At 39.5% G+C, this 19,539-nt stretch overlaps 1 protein-coding gene across 5 annotated transcripts in view; it reads right to left on the reverse strand.

Moving 5' to 3' along the window:
- Rspry1 (ring finger and SPRY domain containing 1) overlaps positions 1 to 19,539 on the reverse strand; it is a 50,543-nt gene that overhangs the window by 20,879 nt on the left and 10,125 nt on the right. For 4 of the 5 annotated variants that reach the window (XM_041650189.1, XM_041650188.1, XM_041650190.1 and 1 more), the window contains exons 2-8: positions 14,476 to 14,977; positions 8,153 to 8,205; positions 7,421 to 7,533; positions 5,393 to 5,519; positions 4,621 to 4,679; positions 2,736 to 2,802; positions 1,453 to 1,584 (exon numbers count right to left, since the gene is read on the reverse strand). In XM_041650189.1, coding sequence (XP_041506123.1) covers positions 1,453 to 1,584; positions 2,736 to 2,802; positions 4,621 to 4,679; positions 5,393 to 5,519; positions 7,421 to 7,533; positions 8,153 to 8,205; positions 14,476 to 14,825 — 901 coding nt within the window. In that variant the 5' untranslated portion in view covers positions 14,826 to 14,977. Of the gene's footprint in view, positions 1 to 1,452; positions 1,585 to 2,735; positions 2,803 to 4,620; positions 4,680 to 5,392; positions 5,520 to 7,420; positions 7,534 to 8,152; positions 8,206 to 14,221; positions 14,978 to 19,539 lie in introns of those variants that run through there. The other variant, XR_005974167.1, reaches the window with a different exon arrangement.

The following is a 19,539-nucleotide window of genomic DNA, read 5'->3' on the forward strand; positions in this document are numbered from 1 at the left end:
CATCTCGAGTTGTCAAAGAGAGGAGAACTGGTCGGACCTAGCATCTTAGCTGTGCTGTTACATGAACTAATTAGCAAAGGCCAGAAAAGGTGGTACTGCAAGCGTGGTGTTTCCAGTCTCTGTACCTATAGACTGCATGAAACAAAATCCAAATTACAGGTCTCACTGTGTAGCCCTGACTGGCCTAGAACTTATAAACTGACAGAGATCTACCTGTCTCTATCTCCCAAGTGCAGGATTAAGTGTGTAATGCTCGGAATAGTGGCTTTTTGTTTTGTTTAGTTTTGTTTTTTAGAGGCAGGGTCTAATGTGGCTCAGGTTGGGTTTAAATTTACGATGTAGCTGAGGATGACTTTGAACTCATTTCTCCTGCCTTTGCCTCTCAAATGCTAACATTATAGCAATACAAACATTCCCATCTTCCAAATTGCATTTACTCAGAATTACCTTTAACTAGCACTATATAGACTGTACTCCATGTTAGAGCAAGAATTAGAGGTTATGTGCTAACAATAGAGACAGGCAATGGTACAGCAATTTGGTTTGTATTCTAGTAGCCTTTGGAGGAGAAAAAGTTAAAAAAAAAACTGCCACTGTATAAGAAAGAATTAATTTGGGTTTGAGGAGGCCACCTGAGATAAGGAGAAGAATACAAAGAAGGTAAAAGGGCTGGGGCTATAGTTCGGTGGCAGAAAGCTTTCCTAGCATGAATAGGTTCTAGAACCCATCCTTAGCATTAAATTGTTTTTTTGTTTCCTGGCCTCCCTGACTGGGCTGTTCTTCCCACCTTCCTGCCATGGTAAACTGAAATCTCTGAAACTATGAACGAAAATAAGTAATTCTTCCCATTAGGTGGTTCATATCACATATTCTATCACACGACAATAAAACACACACATGCACATATACAAAGAAAGACACAGAAGAAAGCACACGTGTGAACAGGCCCAGGGGTGGAGTTAGCTGGACCTAGTTGGTGGGCAGTGAGGAAAGTGTGTGCTGGCAAGTTCTTAGACAGAGCTATCTAATTAAGGCATCTGATTCAGCTGCTGTCAGAAAAGGTCTGTGACCCAGAGAGTGCTAAATGAGAAGCGTTCCACTTAACTCTCATCTGAAAGGTGCCTAGGATACTTCTCTATTAGAGTATATCCAACCTGCAGTAGAGACGCTTATTAAGAACTCCCACTCATTACAGCAAAAGGAAGGCTACTAATCCTACTGAAGACAGGGGTTTAGAAACGTAAACAAATTTTGACTGGTGAGATGGCCCAGCAGGCACAGGCAGTTGCTTGATGACATGGAACCCGCATGGTGGAAAAACAGAACCAACTCCTGAAATTTATCCTTTAACCGCTATGTATGTGCACATCCACTCCCAACGCAACATAAATAAAACGAAAATATCAATATATAGAAGCAGAAACATTTTAATAAAGGACAACCCCCACTCACAGAGATTGTCTAAGCTCCACTGGGCACAGAAGCCAACTTGACGTTTCAGATAATCAGGATCATCAGCCCACAACTCCAAGGTGACCAGTCGGTCACTAATACTGGATTCAGAGATAGTCAATTTATTTTCACCTGTTTAGAAGGATGAGATCTTTAAATAACAATGGCAGAGGAGGAGGATATACTGGGCAGATTAGTGGTGGTAAGGAATGAGGGGAGACAATACAGAATTTGGAGACTAGAACAGTTTTCATTAACACTTCCCTCTAGGGATGACACAAGCAAAAAGCTGTTGCTACTTTCTACATTTTCATCACTCTTTTAAAATATTTATTTGGTTATTATTATTTATTATTATTATTATTATTATTATTTTGGTTCTTTGAAATAGGGTCTCTCTATGTAGCTCTGGTTGTCCTGGAACTCCCTATGTAGACAAGGCTGGCCTCTAATGGAGAGCCGCCTATCTCTGTGCCCTAAGTGCTGTGATTAAAGGCATGTACCTTAGCACACAGTTTAAGATTTACTTTTTATTCATGTATATCCATAAGAGTCTGTGAATGTGTATGTCATGTGTGTCTGAGTGCCTGTAGAGATTAGAAAAGGGTTTCAGATTCCCTGGAGTGGAGCTACAGGTGGCTGTGAGCTGCCCAACAATGTTGGTGCTGGGAACCAAACTCCAATCCTCTGGCAAAGCATCAAGTGCTCTTAATTGCTGAACCATCTCTCCAGTCTCATCATGCCACTGCAATTATTCCTTTAAGTTCTCTGTGTGTGGTTTATGTATGTGTTTGTCTGTGTGAATATACGCACACGTGCGAGGCATGCATGGAAGCCAGAAGAGAGAGAGCACTGGGTGTCCTCGTCTACATGCTCCACCATTTCTTTTGAGGCAGGATCACTCCTTGAATTGGGGGCTTGAATTTTTGTGACTGGGCTGGAAGCCAGCAAGCCTCAGCAATTGTTTTGTCTTTGTTCACCCCAGAGGTATGCATGAGGTGCCAGGTTTGTTAATGAGCACTGGGATCCAAACTTAGGTCTTCATGACTGCAAAGCAAACGCTCTTAACTGTTGCAGCATCTTGCCATCCCCTTATCACTGAAGTTTTAGCTATAAAATTATAGTCACCATGCTTAGAATCTTAGTTGAGAAAAATCTTTTTGTTTTTGATATACTTTGATGGTTTTCTAACCAGAATGTATGTACATTTGATGGAGTTTAAAGTGTAGGCTCATTTTTTACAACCAACAAAGATCATTAGTGCAAGAAGTCACTATACCTACTTGTCTGGGCAAACTTTTCCAGTGCAATCAGTGCAAAAAGCATGACTGTAGGGTGGGAGTGTAACTTCTGAAAGACAACAAAAGATAAAAACAAAAGTCACCCCTACAGAGGCAGTAAGGCATCAACTTCATATTCCTTAATACAGGCCAGATTATATATTTGGAAAAGCAGAAAAGTCTCCCTCATTCAAACTTTCAATTGTCCACTTGGCTAATGGAGACTAAGATAGAATCTCTTAATCGATTTTTCAAAAATCATTGGGTTAATTTATAGATATGGACATTTCAGCAGTATCTTATTAAATGCATTATGCTATTAGACTTAGTAATATTTGCACTATGGCTTTGTTAACTAAAATAATGTTCATATTTATACTCATTAAAATAAGCCAAAAAGAAAAGCAGAATTATAGCTAAAAATGACCTTTAGGAACCACAAAGAAATACCAGTTCTAGAACTATAAATAATGATATTATCAATTAACATCTTAAGTTTTTTATGTGAGACAGGGTCTTTTATGTAGCCCTGGTTGTCCTGGAACTCGCTCTGTAGACCAGGCTGGCCTCAAACTCATGGAGATCCTCCTGCCTCAGTCCCCTAGTGCTAGGATTAAAGGCGTGCAGCACCACACCTGGCAATATCTTAGTTTTAATCTAGTTCCTGCAGGGAATTCTACAGTTGCTGCTGCTGACAGGAGAGATAAGAAGTGTACTTAACTTATATTTGAATTTACATCACCCACCTAAAGAGAGGCCTACATAGCCAGTTTAGCGCGGTTTACAGAAGCACTGTTTTCCCTGCTATAAAGCCTCTTCAGCATCTTTATCCTTGCCGCTTCCTTAACTCTCTTGCCTGGTTTTTCCAGTCCCAAATCTTCCAATTCACATCCTCCTCCCTCTGAACATTGCCTTCTCTGATCAGATAACCCTCACTTGGCTTCTGCCGTGCTGCTTTAGCCTGGAAACTCACTGTGAGTTCCTAATCTTAACCTTCTCATGAGCTAGCTAAGCCCCACCACATCAGGAAGTCTGTCTTCCACGATTACTACAGGCCCCTTGTCACCCTATCACACCCCACCCACCCATCCCTTCACCTTCTCAGAACTCTTACAGCACTCAGTCTGGAGGAAGTAATTTTGTCCTCGATCATATCCTGTCATAAACTGTAATTTAACTGCTGTCTGAATGGTTCTATTTCTTTACATTATAGTGAGCTTTGTGAAGGAAAATGACTCAGAGCTGTATAAGGGTTATTTTAATCACTTAATTTGTAGGCACCAACAAATGAATTCTTTTAGGATAAAGATTTTTAAAAAGACCAAGGCTCACTAGGCTTGCAAAAATAACTTAGAAACACAGGCTAGTCAATACTGCAGTCAAGAGCTATGAACAATAGGGAGACAGAGCTTCAACAAACCACCAGCTTCATGGGCGATACATTCATCATTCCACCAATGGCATTTTAACTGTAAAGGGAAGGGTGGGCAGGACTAGAGATTGTTATACACTGGGAACCAGGCCTGCTGTTGGAATGCCATGTAATTCTGTTTCCACTGTGTGTGGGGAGGTGTGGTGGACTGGTGGGGTGGTATTCTCCATTACTATTGTGTAGACTGTAAGAACACACAAGAAGTCCTAGCAGCTATCCTATGACTAAATTTAAAACTAGACCAATTCAATTATTATTTGCTTGTAATAAATTCCCACCTCTTTCTCTCTCTCCTTTCTGTCTCTAATCATAGGAGGTGATAAACAAACACCCAGGGAACACCCGTACATAAAATTTATAACTCACCCTATCCTCTGCACCAGGAACTATGCTGGTGATTTCAGAAAAACAGACAATCTGTATGATGAGAATAATTATCTTTGATGTCTTACTTACCAGACACTGTAACAAATATTCCAGTATTCCTGGGCTAAGTAAACCTATGCTTGCAGGACCTAGACAAACACAGCAAACACTGGATATAATTAAAAGTGCCATGCTATTTTAAATCAGTAACTAATAACAAAAATTATTTTGCTTCAGTTCTGTTCTCTGATACACACTCCTCAGGCCTCCTCTCTCAGGCTGTTCCTACTACCATCCCCATTTCACAGCTTAGCAACTGAGTTCACCAAAAAGAGAGCCATGATAGTCTAGACCAGCACCCACGTGTTCTGATTTTCAATCCATTATTTCTTCCAACATATATAAAGTAACTGGATGAAATATTCTCATGCAATTTGCTGTTAATATTCCTAAAATGGGTAATATTCATTACTATAAATGTATATAATATTTATTTGTTATACTATATTTTGCCTTTTCCCTGTCTTAAGCAAAAAATGACAAATTTATCTTAAATTTCTCTGAAAAAAATAAAGCTAAATTAGATTACATTTAACTGTTTTTTGAGTAATTTTCTTCCTTTTATTTCATTTCTGTTCATTCCTTTTTTGTTTTTTGTTTAAGGTCTCCCAGAGGTCTGGTTAGCCTCTAACTATACAGGGGAGGCTTGAGCTCTCAGCCCTTTGTCTCACAGTGCTATGGTTACAGATGTGAGCCACCACACTCAGCTTCCTTCTGCTACAAAAGACGGCCCAAAGGTCTGCAGCACAGATGTCTCAATGTCAAGCAAGTAAGGTTCTTGGGTGGCGTGTGCTAGAGTTACCTGCTAGTTTCTCAGCCAAGCAGCCAAGGACTGCAGACGTGTTCCTATGTTTGGCAGGGTGGCCTGAGTCCTGGCATGCTACTTCTCCATTTAAATTGAGAATTTCAGTCAATTTCTGGAGTGCATCCTATAAAAAAGTTACAAATAGATTTGATGAATATATACTCTGTACATTATTTTCCCATGGGAATTCCTAGAAACAAAACCATAAAAAGGTATTCAATGAACTTGGAATGATCACATAAAATTATAAAATGACTCCAATGGTATCATTATTGATGGGAAATATCTGATCAACCTTAAGTTTTCTCAATGCCCATATTTTCATTTTATCCAAAATGTAGCAGTTATAGACAATACATGTTTTATTCTTTTGTTTTTTGCGATGGAGTCTTGGTATATATGGTCATACATATAGCTATATATACCAAGGCTATCCTGAAACTCACTATAGCCCAGGATGGTCTTGAACTTCCTGCCTCAACTTCCTGAGCGCTGGAATTACAGGTATGAATTACCACATCCACTTTACAATATACATACTCTTGAATCATTAACCAGACTAAACCCATTTAAATGTTAATATGATTAATTACAGTAACTTGGTCATGGTGGAACATACCTAAAATCTTGGGACTCTGGAGGCTGAGGCATGAAAATTGTAGCATCAAGGCTAAACTGGGCTACCCAAGACCGGCCTATATTACAGAGCAAGACACTGTCTCAAAAAGAAACCAAACACACATAGTAAGACCCTGACTTAAAACAACAAATCCAAAAACATAAAACCAAAAATAATCATGACCTAGTGATGTTTAAATAAAAAATTACTTTTTCCCCCAAGACAAGGGCTCACAGTAGTCTAGCCCAGGCTGGCCTGTAATTCCCAATATAGTCCAGGCTAGCCTTGAGGTCATGTAATCCCTATGCCAGATTTCCAAATGCTGAAATTACAGGCATGAGCCACCTCACTCTGTGTAGCTTTGGAGCCTGTCCTAGAATTTGCTCTGCAGGTCAGGCTGATCTCGAACTCAGAAATCCACCTACTTCTGCCTCCTGAATGCTGGGATTAAAGGCATGTGCCACCACCGCTAGGCTGGGGTACTTATTTTTTAAAGAGAGGGTCTCATGTAGTCCAAGCCGTCCTTAAACCTATTGTGTAACCAAGGCATCAAGGCTTTCCTTGGACTCCTAAATTCCTACTTCTACCTGCTGAGTGTTAAAATTATAGGGATGTACTACAATGCTTGGGTTTACAAAAAGCTCTATCAGGCAAGAACAAATCCCACCAACTTTTTCCCCCTACCAACTTTTGAGGCAAATTAAAAATGGAAAATTTAGCATAGGCAATGACCAGTCTGACAATGACTAGGCTAAAGACATTCCTTTTCATGTTTTCCTACTCAAGTGTCTGAGGCTTCAACACACAAATAAAATATATCAGAATCCAAATTTTTAAAAGTATGCATAGGCACGGTGGTGCATGCCTTTAATCTCAGCACGCAGGCAAATTTCTAAGTTTGAGGCCAGTCTGGTCTACAAAGTGAGTTTTAGGCCTGTAAAGGCTACATAATACCCTGTCTCAAACAAAACAAAACGCGTACATGGAGGCAGTCTGTAGAAGGTAAAGGCCAAAGCAATGAAAATTTAACATTTGTGTCCTAGTTAGATTATGAGCCGGGCTATGCAAACCTCTAATGTGCTTAAGTAAGACTCAGAAGAGCTTTTGGTACTGTACTTTTCCTCTTAATAGAAAATCTTGGTTATGAGGAAGTTTCTCAGAGGCAGATAAATTCAGCTTATTTTCTTCTAGTTTTTAGACAAATCTTTCTACTTTAAATATTAAAAAAAATGCTGAACTAAAACTACTGAAAGAGGATATAGCACTTCATTAATAATAAAAATTTTCTTACTCCTACCCAGTAATATAGACTTCAAGTATATAAAGTCTATTAAATGCTTCTGTGATTATTCATGCTGTGTACAGATGGCACAGATGACAATTCCATGAAGATTAGTTTAACTTACTTTAGTGGGCAATGGACATTCGTCTAGTAACAAGGTTATAACAGCTGGTCCCAATGGATCTTCCAATGGAATAACTCTAATTAAAGACTGGACAACATCCAACCATCCTTCATCTAAGGGCAAACCAAGAAGATTATATAAAGGAGTCACTATTTTGAAAACATGAGAACATACAAAAGGACTTCACATCAACAAAGCAACGTTTTTGGCCTTTATGCAGTGGCTTTAAGAAGCCAGAAAAGCTGACCTGGGTACTATCATAAATCCCTAGTTGCTATGATGGAGCCAAAACCCTGTTACAGGTATCTTGTGACTCAAGGGCATTTTTAATTGGAGAAAAATTAAGCTATAGCCTTGATTCTCAGATTATGATTAAAATAGTTTTAAGCGACTCACTTGTTGAACAGGACTGAACTATGTAAACTCAGCACTTGGCTCGATTTTAGAATAATACTTAGGATACTGAAAGACAAACAATAGGACAAGTACAAAGACGCACCAATAAAGTTTTAAATCTCAATCAAATGAGACACAGTCATCATGGAGACGAGTAGCTCAATATTGAGGATGCAATGCATAGTCCTTATTACAATTTTACAGGAGACTTCCATACACCCAGAACCTTTTCTATGTTACATATGGCATTTTTACAATCTTTTATCTTTAAAAAGGTAGTCATACATTTTTCAATATTTTTAATAGGAAGCATTAAAAATAAAAACTTTAAAATACCTGTTTCTGCCATTTCATGTAATGTAATCATTGAGTAGGGAGGTTCCTGATCACTGAAAAACAAATATTCCAGACATTAGACTTGAATTTAATTCCAAATAAAATTCAAACTGGAAGTATGGGGCCAAAACAGAGACAAGAAATCAACATGAATGGATGTTAGGCAAGAGATGGAAGAGACGACTGTAAGAACAAACGTAGGCCATAGGTGCTCGCTTCCAGTCATGGGATGGCGCCCAAGAAAAAGCAGCAGGTAGGGACACACAACCCCCCTATGTGACCTGAGGGAAAAGCAGATCACATACTAAAACTAGGGACAAGAGTTCTCAGCTTTATTTCTCAAGGCCCAGTGGCAGCTGACACATGCCAGAAAGGTCATCAGCATCTTCCTCACACTTACCTTGAACAGCTGTTAGGATGGGAGGTGGTAATTCCACCGAGGACTTAGGAATCAAGGGCCTACAGATATATTACACTTACAAGACTTATTCTAAAAAAAAAAAAAATCACTGTTTGTTTAAACTTCATAAAATGTTAACAGACGAATCCAAAAACGAAAGCAAGAGGAATTATTTAATAATGTAGATAGCTCTCTAACATGGAATTAGATGTCTCAATGGGTTTTCACACTGTCACCCCAGGCATTCTAGAGAGGTGTTTTAGGGGAGCATCAGTGTTGAAACATTTTCCACCAAACAATGATAATTCAAATTGCTTAAGGATTCACCTTTTGTTTATAAGTTTCGGATTTCTGGTTTTTTTGTGTGGGTGTATGTGCAGATACGTGTGTTCGTGTGCGCATGCACGTGGGGAGGCAGAGACTGATGTCATGCTCCATCACTCTCCACCTTACTTTTCGAGACAGTGTCTCTCAGTGAACCTGAAGCTCACCATTTCTAGCTTAGACTGATGGTCAGTGAGCACCCCTGGGATCCACCTGTCTCCACTCTATCTATAGTGCCAGGGCTATAGATGCACCCAGCTTCTACCCAGGTGCTGGGGATCCAGAACTCAGCGTGCTCAGCTTGCCAGGTAATGGTCCTCATGCTGTGCAGCAAGCAGTTTACTCACTGAGCCATCTCGTCTGCCCTGGGTTTCTGTTTCCTACTATGGAAAAAACAAGCAAACAAACATAAAAACTATTGTCTTCAGTCATTTAATCCTCAGAACAACTTTGAGATAAGGAGATTACTACATTTATCTCAGATGTTCATTAGGTGCTTGTTACTTGGCAAACCTGTGTCTTTTCACAAGGTGGGTTAATTATTTAAAAGGTGTTTGAGGGCCAGTGAGATGACTCAGAGGGTGAAGGTGTCTGCTGAGCAAACCTGATGACCTGGGTTCTACCCCCGTCTTATAGTAGGAGACTTCCAAAAGTTATCCTCTGTCTTCCATATATACACCATACCCCAGGAGCACCCATGCCTCCCACCACGAACATAAATAAATGTTTTAGGTGGGGCACAGTAGCACATGCCTGTAATCTCAGTACTCAGGAGGTTGAGATAGGAGTTCTTGTCTCAAAATAAAAAAAAAAAAACACTTAAAAATATAACTATTGCACACATTCCCAAAGGACAGTATTTCAATAATAAAGTCAAATATGCACATACCTAACATCTTTAGAGAAAGTTACATAGGTCTACACATAAGCGTATATTTTTGCTATTTATCACAGGGTATTTGCAATAAGAACTTTGCATTTGCCTAAGTAACTATTACCATATGAAAATACGTGACAAAATATGGTACTTATTTTGTCAGTTGGGTAGTGGTGGCGCACGCCTTTAATCCCAGCACTTGGAAGACAGAGGCAGGTAGATTTCTGTGAGTTCAAGGACAGCCTGATCTACAAAGGGAGTTCCAGGACAGCCAGGGCTACAAAGAGAAACCCTGTCTCTAAAAACAAAACAAAAAGGACTTTCAAGCATACAAAGGAATTCTCTGTAGCAGCCAGAAGCAGGAATAGATTTACATATAGCAATACAGGTCTCAAAAACAATAATGAGAAAAATTTTTTTAAAAAAGTTTTCTATAATTAAATTGATAATGTACTTTTTAAAACCCACCCCAGGGGGCTGGAGAGATGGCTCAGAGGTTAAGAGCATTGACTGCTCTTCCAAAGGTCCTGAGTTCAATTCCCAGCAACCACATGGTGGCTAACAACCATCTATAATGAGATCTGGTGCCCTCTTCTGGTATGCAGGCAGGCATGGAAGGAATGTTGTATACATAATAAATAAATAAATATTTTAAAAAATAAAATAAAATAAAACCCACCCCAACTCCTCTCTATAGATATTCTTCTGATATAGATGCAAGTAAATGTAAGCTTGAAAGTGGAACACTAGTATGATTACCTACTGATATGTGGAGGGGGGTGATGAAAAAAATAAAATTCAGAGAAAAATAATAAAATGCAACAGAGCCAGCAGCCAAAAAGGTAAAGAAATATTGCTGTCTATGTGGAGATACATAAAGGACACAAACACATTCCTCTGTCAAAGGAGATACATGTCCAATGAGGCAGAAACAGCAGACATTTCTGATGGACGGTGTGCCAGAGGATTACCGAGCTGTAGGCTGTGAAATGGACAGAGGACTGAGGATGCTCAGCTTGCTTCATCTATGGTAGGACAGGAAAGCTGCACAAAGTAATCTGGAGCATGGATCCCTCTCAGGGAAAGGAGTTAAGAAAGCTGAAGGATAATTAGAGATACAAGTACTGTAAAGTCTCCAGTGACAATTTTTTTTTTAGAAGGCAAAATAAAATTCATGTTACTGGCCTTATCTTTTTACAGAATTGGAAACCCAGAACTACCGATTTTAATTATGTTTACTTGGAGACTGGGGGAGCATATTAGCATGGCATAGTGAGGAAAAACGCAGGAGGAAATCTGCAGCTGGATATGATGGCACATGCCTGTAACTGAGCAGTTTAAGAGGCTGAAATGGGAAGACCTCACACTGTGGCCTGCCCCACCTACACAGTGAGACCTTGTCTCAGAGAGAAAGGGGAAAAAGGAGTCTGTAAATTAAACTTCCAAACATGTTTAGAAAAATCCAAAACCCAGGCTGGAGAGATGGCTCAGTGGTTAAGAGCATTGCCTGGTCTCCCAAAGGTCCTGAGTTCAATTCCCAGCAACCACATGGTGGCTCACAACCACCTGTAATGAAGTCTGGTGCCCTCTTCTGGCCTGCAGGCATACATACAGACAGAATATTTTATACATAATAAATAAATAAATATTTTAAAAAATTTCAAAACCCTAGCATTAAGATCATAACAATCTGAGCCACTATTCAAAATAAGCAAAGATTTTAAAAATAATTTTAAAATAAGCTTATTTGCAGGAACAACAACTATAAGAAGTACGTGAAAACAAAATGGCCAAACAAAAACCAAGAAGCAGACATGAAAAAGAAAAGAAAATGGAATTCGGATATGCCAGAAAGAGAAACTGGGTGAATCTGAAGAGAACATGCCTGTACTCTGCCATTCGGGAGGCTGAGGCGGGGAGAAAATCCTGAGTTTGAGAGACCTTGACTCAAAAAGGGGGCAGAGGCATATACATACAGGGAAAAATACTGAAGGATTCACTTTGAATACCAGAAATATTCAAAGATGTAATAGCTGAGAATTTCCAGAACTGAAGAACAAACACAAAGGATTAAAATCAGGCAGCCACAACAAGAAGAAGGCCAAGTATAAAGGCATGCTGCGATTAGGCCATTTATTTCAAAATAAAGTTTGGAGAACTAGAAAAAAACAGCATAAAAACTTTGCTCCACAGCCTCTCTGCCATGGCACTGGGCACCTGCTGTTTTCTCACACCAGCTGCATTTCTTCCTAAGCAAACAAGAAAATCTAACCAAGAGACTGTTTGGTAACTGCCACATCTACATCTGTAACAGATTTAGATATATTCTTGCTACATCCCTTTGTCCTGTCCTTTCTAGTTCTTGACATTTCATCTTGACAACCTCAAGAACCAAGTTATAAAATTACCCTTTAGTATATTCTGAAATCAAGTCGGGAACTTGATTTCTGGGGAGATGGCTCTGCAGATAAAGCACAAGTGTGAGGACCTTGAGTCCCCAGTACCCACATAAGAGTCTGGTGCAGAAATCCCAGAGATGACAGGCAGGGACAGAAGTCCTCTAAGTCTGCAGGCCAGTTCACAACAAAAGAGGCAGGTCTCAAACAGGCAGAGGGTGAGGACAGACCTCCGGGTTGTTCTCTGACCTCCACACCCATGGCAAGCGCGTGCCTGCACTCACAAGGCTTGGTGCGCACATGCGTGCACACACATACATACATACATCACACACACAATACTAATTAAACTATAAAGCTGGGTTATCTCTGTAATCTCAGGTACTCCGGAGGCAAGGCAAGAGGATTGCAAGCTTAAGACCTGCTTTACTTTTCTAGTCTCAGAAATTATACTTATCATTTTATAGAGACAAATTTAAGTAGAAGTCACCTTGTTACTCAAGCATTAGTACTTGACTCCCTCCCCCCATTTTTTTTGGAGATAGAGTTTCTCTGTGTAGCCTCGGTTGTCTGGAACTCAAATTCTGAGATCTGCCTGCCCTTGCTGGGATTAAAGAGATTTGCTTACCTCTGCTGGGATTAAAGGCACACTTGCTTCTCCTATGTGAATTATTATGAGCTTGATTAACAAGAAGACTTAAAATTTGTAATGCTTGCTTGGAACTTGGAACTAAAGCTTGCTCCTATATCCTTTACACTTGCCTTTAAAATACAGCAAACCTACTCAGCACCTGTTTCTCAATTGCTTAATTAACATTGTTGTGGTTTACTTCCTTGTTTGGAAAGGATAATTTTCCATTATAGTTATATAATATGAAGGATAACTTTTAAAAGAAATATTCTTTTGTGTGTGTTGAATCTAGTTAAGAGCTTAATGGATATTAGTCAAGTGTTCTAACTTGAACTAATATCCCTAACCGCCCCCCCCAAATTATTATTCTTGTAGATCAACAAATAACTCAGCACTGTGTAGAAGACTCTAATATAGCTCTAAGGATTTATTTGTATATTTTAGGTGCACAGTGTTTTTTCTTTATCATTTTTTAAAGAATTAAACAAAACTGCTTTTATTTGTGTGATTATTAAATACTTAGAAATTTTCTAGCAGGGCCTAAAGCAAAAACTGAAAATGACTGCTGTCTTTTGAGCACTTCCTTTTCTATTTTTCTAATATTACTGAGTTTTTTAAAAAAGATTTGCCGGGCCATGGTGATGTGCACCTTTAATCCCAGCACTTGGGAGGCAGAGGCAGGTGAACCCCTGTGAGTTGGAGGTCAGCCTGGTCTACAAGAGCTAGTTCCAGGACAGGTATGACTGTTACACAGGGAAACCCTGTCTCAAACAATCAAAAAAAAAAAAAAAGATTTATTTAATGTGCATTTGTGTTTTGCCTACATGCATATCTGTGTGAAGGTGCCAGATCCCCTAGAACTGGAGTTACAGACAGTTGTGAGCTGCCATGTGGGTGCTGGGATTTGAACCTGGGTCCTTCGGAAGAACAGTCAGCACTCTTAACCACTGAGCCATCTCTCCAGCCAAAGAATAATAATTAAAAAAGATTAGAGAAGTACCTTGCTCAATGTGATAAAGTTAGTAATGAGCTAGAATCTGAATCTAGGCCCTTTGTGGTCTAACTTAGACACTTACTAAATAACTTTGAACTTTTTTCAATTTGAACAATATCCTTTAATTTCACTGCCATTCAAACTTAGATTTTGTTTTTAGACAAAGCAGGAGAAGGAGAACACAGGCCCAGGTGTGCCCTGCAGTTTCAACTTACAATTTCTTCAAATGTCTCTAACAGGCTAAATAAGAAATAAGAAAGAAGGAGGGAGGGAGGGAGGGAGGGAGGGAGAGAGAGAGAGAGAGAGAAGTTGCACGTAGCCATATTCTTGGTAAGACTACTTATCTTGAATATATGATCAGCAGAACAGATTGGCAAGCACAGTAATGGATCTTCAAGAAAGCATTTTCTCATTTCCTACTTCAGCAAGTAACACAAACTCACTCACCCTTATAAAGATCATGTTTTCAGTAAGAGTTTTCTGTACAGAAGCATTCAAACTTTTCCAGACAGGAGAAGATGACAGCAAGTAAAAACATCCAACCTTATTTACTCTGCCAAGGAGAAATAAGCATTCTCTCTTGGCCTAGGAGCACAAGGCTTTGCAAATAGAACTTAAGTGAATGGAAGGAGTCCAAAAATGGTGGTTCCTGGCAGAACACTTTCCATGACACTGGTGGCGACAGTAAGTCAGATACTTACTTATCTACAAGAGTCCGTATTACCGCCAGTGTATCCAGCACTAACCCATCCACATTTTGTTTCTTTCTCCTTGGTTCATGTGGTCCTCGGCCTCTCCTTGGAGGCCGAACAGGGTCCCGAGGTTGGCTCCTAATGTCAGCAGTAGGGACTGCACTGTTTTCAGCCTGCTGCTGGTGGGTGTCAACACTGTCTTCTGCTCCACTGTCATCTCGGCAGATACAGGAATTACCCATAGTAGTAGTGGCACCTGTAGTCCCCAACAGGTGGGCTATGTGCTCCTCAAGAGTCAACAGCAGACCCTGGCCAAGGCTTCTGCTTGCTAAGAACACAGCCCAACCAAAGACAATCATTTAGATAGTTTTCAGTTTCCCAGGTACTGTTTCCATGATGTGGAGTTGAGCTCGCATTCTATTCATTTCTAACAACTGCGTGCTGGAGAAGGTCGGACAGCTGACTTCCAACATTATCAACCACCAGGAATGCTGGCCATGCACTGGCAGTTCTACAAGAGAGGAAAAGAGAAAGGAAATTAACAGAAGATCGTGGTTACCCAATTACTCAAATTTTGCTAGTGTGGTTTTAATAGCATTCAGATTACAATGAAATATCACCTTGGTTATTTTTATAGGTTCCCATTATAAAGATATCTTTGGATAACAGATCAACAATTCCTTTTAAATTAAAAAATAAACATGATTGTTTTGTATGCATGTGATATATGTGGGTGTAAAAAAGTGCCCACCAGAGCACATATAAGAAGGCCATGGGACAATGTTCAGAAGTCAGTTTTCTCCTACCATGTGGGTCCTGGGGAACGAATCAGGTTATCACACTTGCACAGAAAATGCTTTCAACCACTAAGTCATCTCACCAGCACCAATAACTCCCTTCTATCATTCATTAAATTTAAAACTGATTGATTGCTAAACCATATCCTTGTAAGCCACAGGACTTCTACTCAATGTTTAAAAACCATATATGTAATTCCTATCCCTATAGAAATACATCTGACAAACTTACGCAACATTTTGGGAGGGGGGGTGAGACAGGGTTTCTCTGTGTAGCTCTGGAGCCTATCCTGGAACTTGTTCTGGAGACCAAGGCTGGCCTTGAACTCACAGAGATCGGCCTGCTTCTGCCTCCTGAAAGCTATGATTAAAGGCGTGTGCCACCACCGCCCAGTAGTATGCTACATTTTCAAAGGCTCCTTCTGTGATTAAAAAAAAAAAAATCATGTCCTTTATTTAAACATATGGGAAAATTTAATGTTTCAAATAAAATATCTAATTACAGATGTCTATTGATGAAAAAGTTATGATACAAATATCATAACTCCTATCTAATAATAAAAGAGTGAAGGAAGCTACACTGATTTCCCAAAGGAGGATCACTCAAGAATTTAACAGAAATCAGGGCTGGGGAAATGGCTCACTCTACAAGCATGAGGATCCAAGTTCAAAACACCAGCACCCCCATAAAAGATGACATGGCAGTATGTGCTTGTAAACTTAGCATTGGGCACTGGATCCTTGTAGATCCCAAGTAACTCATCTAGCTAAAATGGTCAGCCTCCAGTTCAGTAAAAGATTCTACTTCAAGACAGTAAGGCAGAGAGCAATAGAGGAAGACATTCCATATTCTGTTCTGGCCTCTACATATCCACAGAGGACATATGTACATGCACCAACCACCCATAGAGAGGAGGGGAGGAGAGGGACGGAGTGGAGGGAGGGAGAGGAACAGAGGGAGGGAGGTGGGGAAGGGGAAGAGGGAGGGAAAATTTATAGAAATCATGCAAATGGTTACACACAAAGTTTTTCTGTTACATAAGGAAGATTGTTTAGAAAAATTGTGAATTCATGAAGAAAAGTTATGTTCTTCACAATGATTAGTCTGTTGCTACAAAGTTAAGAGTAAAATCACTGAAAGAGTCCGAGCACCTTCTGCCAAACATTAGGCTGAGACTAGGAGGCTAAAAACAGGGAAGGCAAAGTCCCTGCACTCCATGGATGGCTAGTCTCATCCCACACAATGTGCTGACCATCATACATGATGGAAACAGCTCTTCATTGATCTGAAAACGTGTGACTAGGTTCTGGAATGAAGTCTTGGAAGTAGGTGATAGAAAAAAATGATAAGTAAAACTAAAACTAAAACAATAAAAAACTCCAACAATAGGCCAGGTGTGGTGGTGCACACCTTTAATCCCAGCATTTAGGAGCAGAGGCAGGTGGATCACTGAGTTCGAAGCCAGCCTGGTCTCCAGAGTGAGTTCCAGAACAGCCAGGACCACACAGAGAAACTGTGTCTCAGAAAAACAAAATAAAGTAACACCCCCCCCCCAAAAAAAAAAACAACAAAAAAACAACAAAAAACGGAGATGAGAATTTTTTCTTTAAGGTTTGAGGACAATTTTATTAGAGTTTAATAGAAAAAACCTAAGGCAGGCAACCTGTAAATCTCAGTGGCTACTTTGGGGAGAAAAGAATGGAGAAGGAAAAATATCCATGCCATATGAGTTATACTGAAATGGAGATTAACTACAGGGTGGGAAGAGAGACTTTGAGTTTGAGAAAGACTAAGAAAACTTAAAGTACCAGAAAGCACTAACTCTGGCCAGTGTCCAGAGAGTCAGAAAAAAGGAGAAGGTGTATCATTCAGAAAGGTGGGCAGACCCAACAGAACCTCACGGCAGCTTGTAGAGAAGGCCAAAATGTTTACCTACACAAACACACACACACACACACACACACACACACACACACACACACTCACACGTATACATACACATACATACTTACAAGGGTGTAACTGAATATATAGGTAAGAAAATGATAAAAGGACTCAGCTGGAAATAGGTTTTTTTTTTTAAAACATAAAACATACCCTAAACTCACAAAAGCTGTATTATATTCCTATTACTATGAAGGCCAGAGTAAAATTCCCTCTCGAGAGTAGATAATCAAAAGTTTTCAATGCTTAACAGACAAAGGAGAAAGAAACCAAAGATAACTTTACTAAGTTAAAGGGGTTTTATAAATTAAGCCGATTTCTGAAAGAGACCAAGTGACATTTAAAAATACACACTCTAAGCCAGGCCTAGCAGCAAGCACGTGACTGCACTTCTAGCACTTAGGAGGCTGAGGCAAGAGGATTGTGAGGTTTTTGTTTGTTTTTTGGTTTTTGAGACAGGGTTTCTCTGTAACTGTCCTGAAATTTGCTTTAGACTAGGCTGGCTTCAAATTCATAGAACTCAAGATCTGCCTGACTCTGCAACCCCATGTGTTGGGAATAAAGACATATGAGTTTTAAAAGCCAGCATGGGTTATATAGCACGACACTGTTATATGTGTGAGCTCATGTTTTGGCCCTTCCTGTCCAATAATCCACAAGGCTGTTCACAACCACTTACAACTCCAGTTCCAGCGAATCTGGTTTCCAAGGGTTCCTGCAAGCAATATGGTGTACATAAACTCATGCAAGTAAACACATCTAACATAGATAATAAATATATCTTTAAAAAGAGAAAAGAACAATGTTAAAAGCATCCATGAAGAAGGCAACTTGTTGGGTCTCAACAACTTCAGACTTCATCCTATCTAAAATTATTTTCCTAAGGCTTGTTGTATATGTTTAGAATAATTAATTCCTTAATGTAGATTTTTTTATTTAGTATAATTTTAAAGTGATTTGAAGACACTACATACATGCAAGAATTTTTAAAGCCTGACTAAGTTTGAAGTAAGAAGGGAAAAATTAAAGTTTTTTTTTAATTTCTAAATTGAAGTCAAATGCATTTTGGGTCACTGCCTTCAATAATCCAGAAAACGGTGTCCACTATAAAGTTCTTAGGAAGAATATGGAGTGTATTTTGTGGGGGAGGGTGGTGTGGTTTGTTTATAAATAATCTCACTAAGCTGTCCAGACCCAGTTTGGCACTGAATTCCTGACTTGTATGATTCTCCGTCTCAGTTCCCCAAGTAGCTATGACTATTGGCATAATGCTACCAGCCTAGTTAAACAGATTTTTTAAAGTTTTCAATTATTTTAACAATAGAGAGACTTTTTCTTCCTTTGCTTTAATTAATTTTGTTTTGTTTTATCTAGACAGGATTTCACTATGTAGCTCTAGCTGTTCTGGAATTCAGGCTAGCCTCGAACTCACAGAGAGCCTCCTGCCATTGCCTCCCAATTGCACAGCACTATGTCCACTAGAGACTTCTTCTTTTTTTTTTTTTAAACAAAAAGCTATAATGACCAGGTGTGGTGTAGGTGGTAGAAGCCATGAAAGGTTACACAGAAGATCACTCATGAAACATAAAGAAAAAATTAGAGCAAAAACATACAAAGAAAAGGCATATAAAGAAAAAACTATCTTTAAAGAGTTTGTGAAATGACCATATTCTTTAGGCTTACAGACATGGCACACATATGTACAATGTATAATCTCCTTCAGCTTCATTCAGTACTACAAATGCATAGCTTCATCCTTAGAAGTGGGAGCTACCATGACATGCTTTCATTGGAAAGAAGCCGTGATTAAATTACACTTCAAACAACTTTGTTTTGTCTCTAAAGGAAAGAGGCAGTATGTGTTCCATTGCCAAGGACCACTGCTTCAGGACAGCATTTCCAGCTATTGCTTTTGCACAGGATACCAGAGGCCACTTGAAGCACAAGCACAGTACATGGACATCACAGACAGGCCTGGGTACAAGTCCCAGCTCTGTTCTGTTTACTGGCAGGCACTCTAATGAATCTGACCATGATACACTTTACAAAGAGGAAGACAGTAATAATTCTTACCTCACAGTAACTCCAAAGAGTCAGAATTCATATTCCTAGGATGTGGCCCACGCCTGTGACTACTGAAAAGCTCCCTAGGTGATTCTGATGCCAGCCAAGTCTGGAAATCACTGTTAGTTCCTGGCACAGAACCTGGCATCTACTGAAAGAATTATGGGGCAGACTGAAATACTAAGTATGGTTCTTGCGAGGTCAAATATATCAATATTCCTTCCAGAAAAATAAAGATTATTTTTAAATGCTTGGAGATGACAGCCA

The sequence above is a fragment of the Microtus oregoni genome, unplaced genomic scaffold, assembly GCF_018167655.1.
Source record: "Microtus oregoni isolate MIOR12 unplaced genomic scaffold, Mior012 000004F_ref0000308, whole genome shotgun sequence".
In the NCBI taxonomy this organism is placed as follows: Eukaryota; Metazoa; Chordata; class Mammalia; order Rodentia; family Cricetidae; genus Microtus; species Microtus oregoni.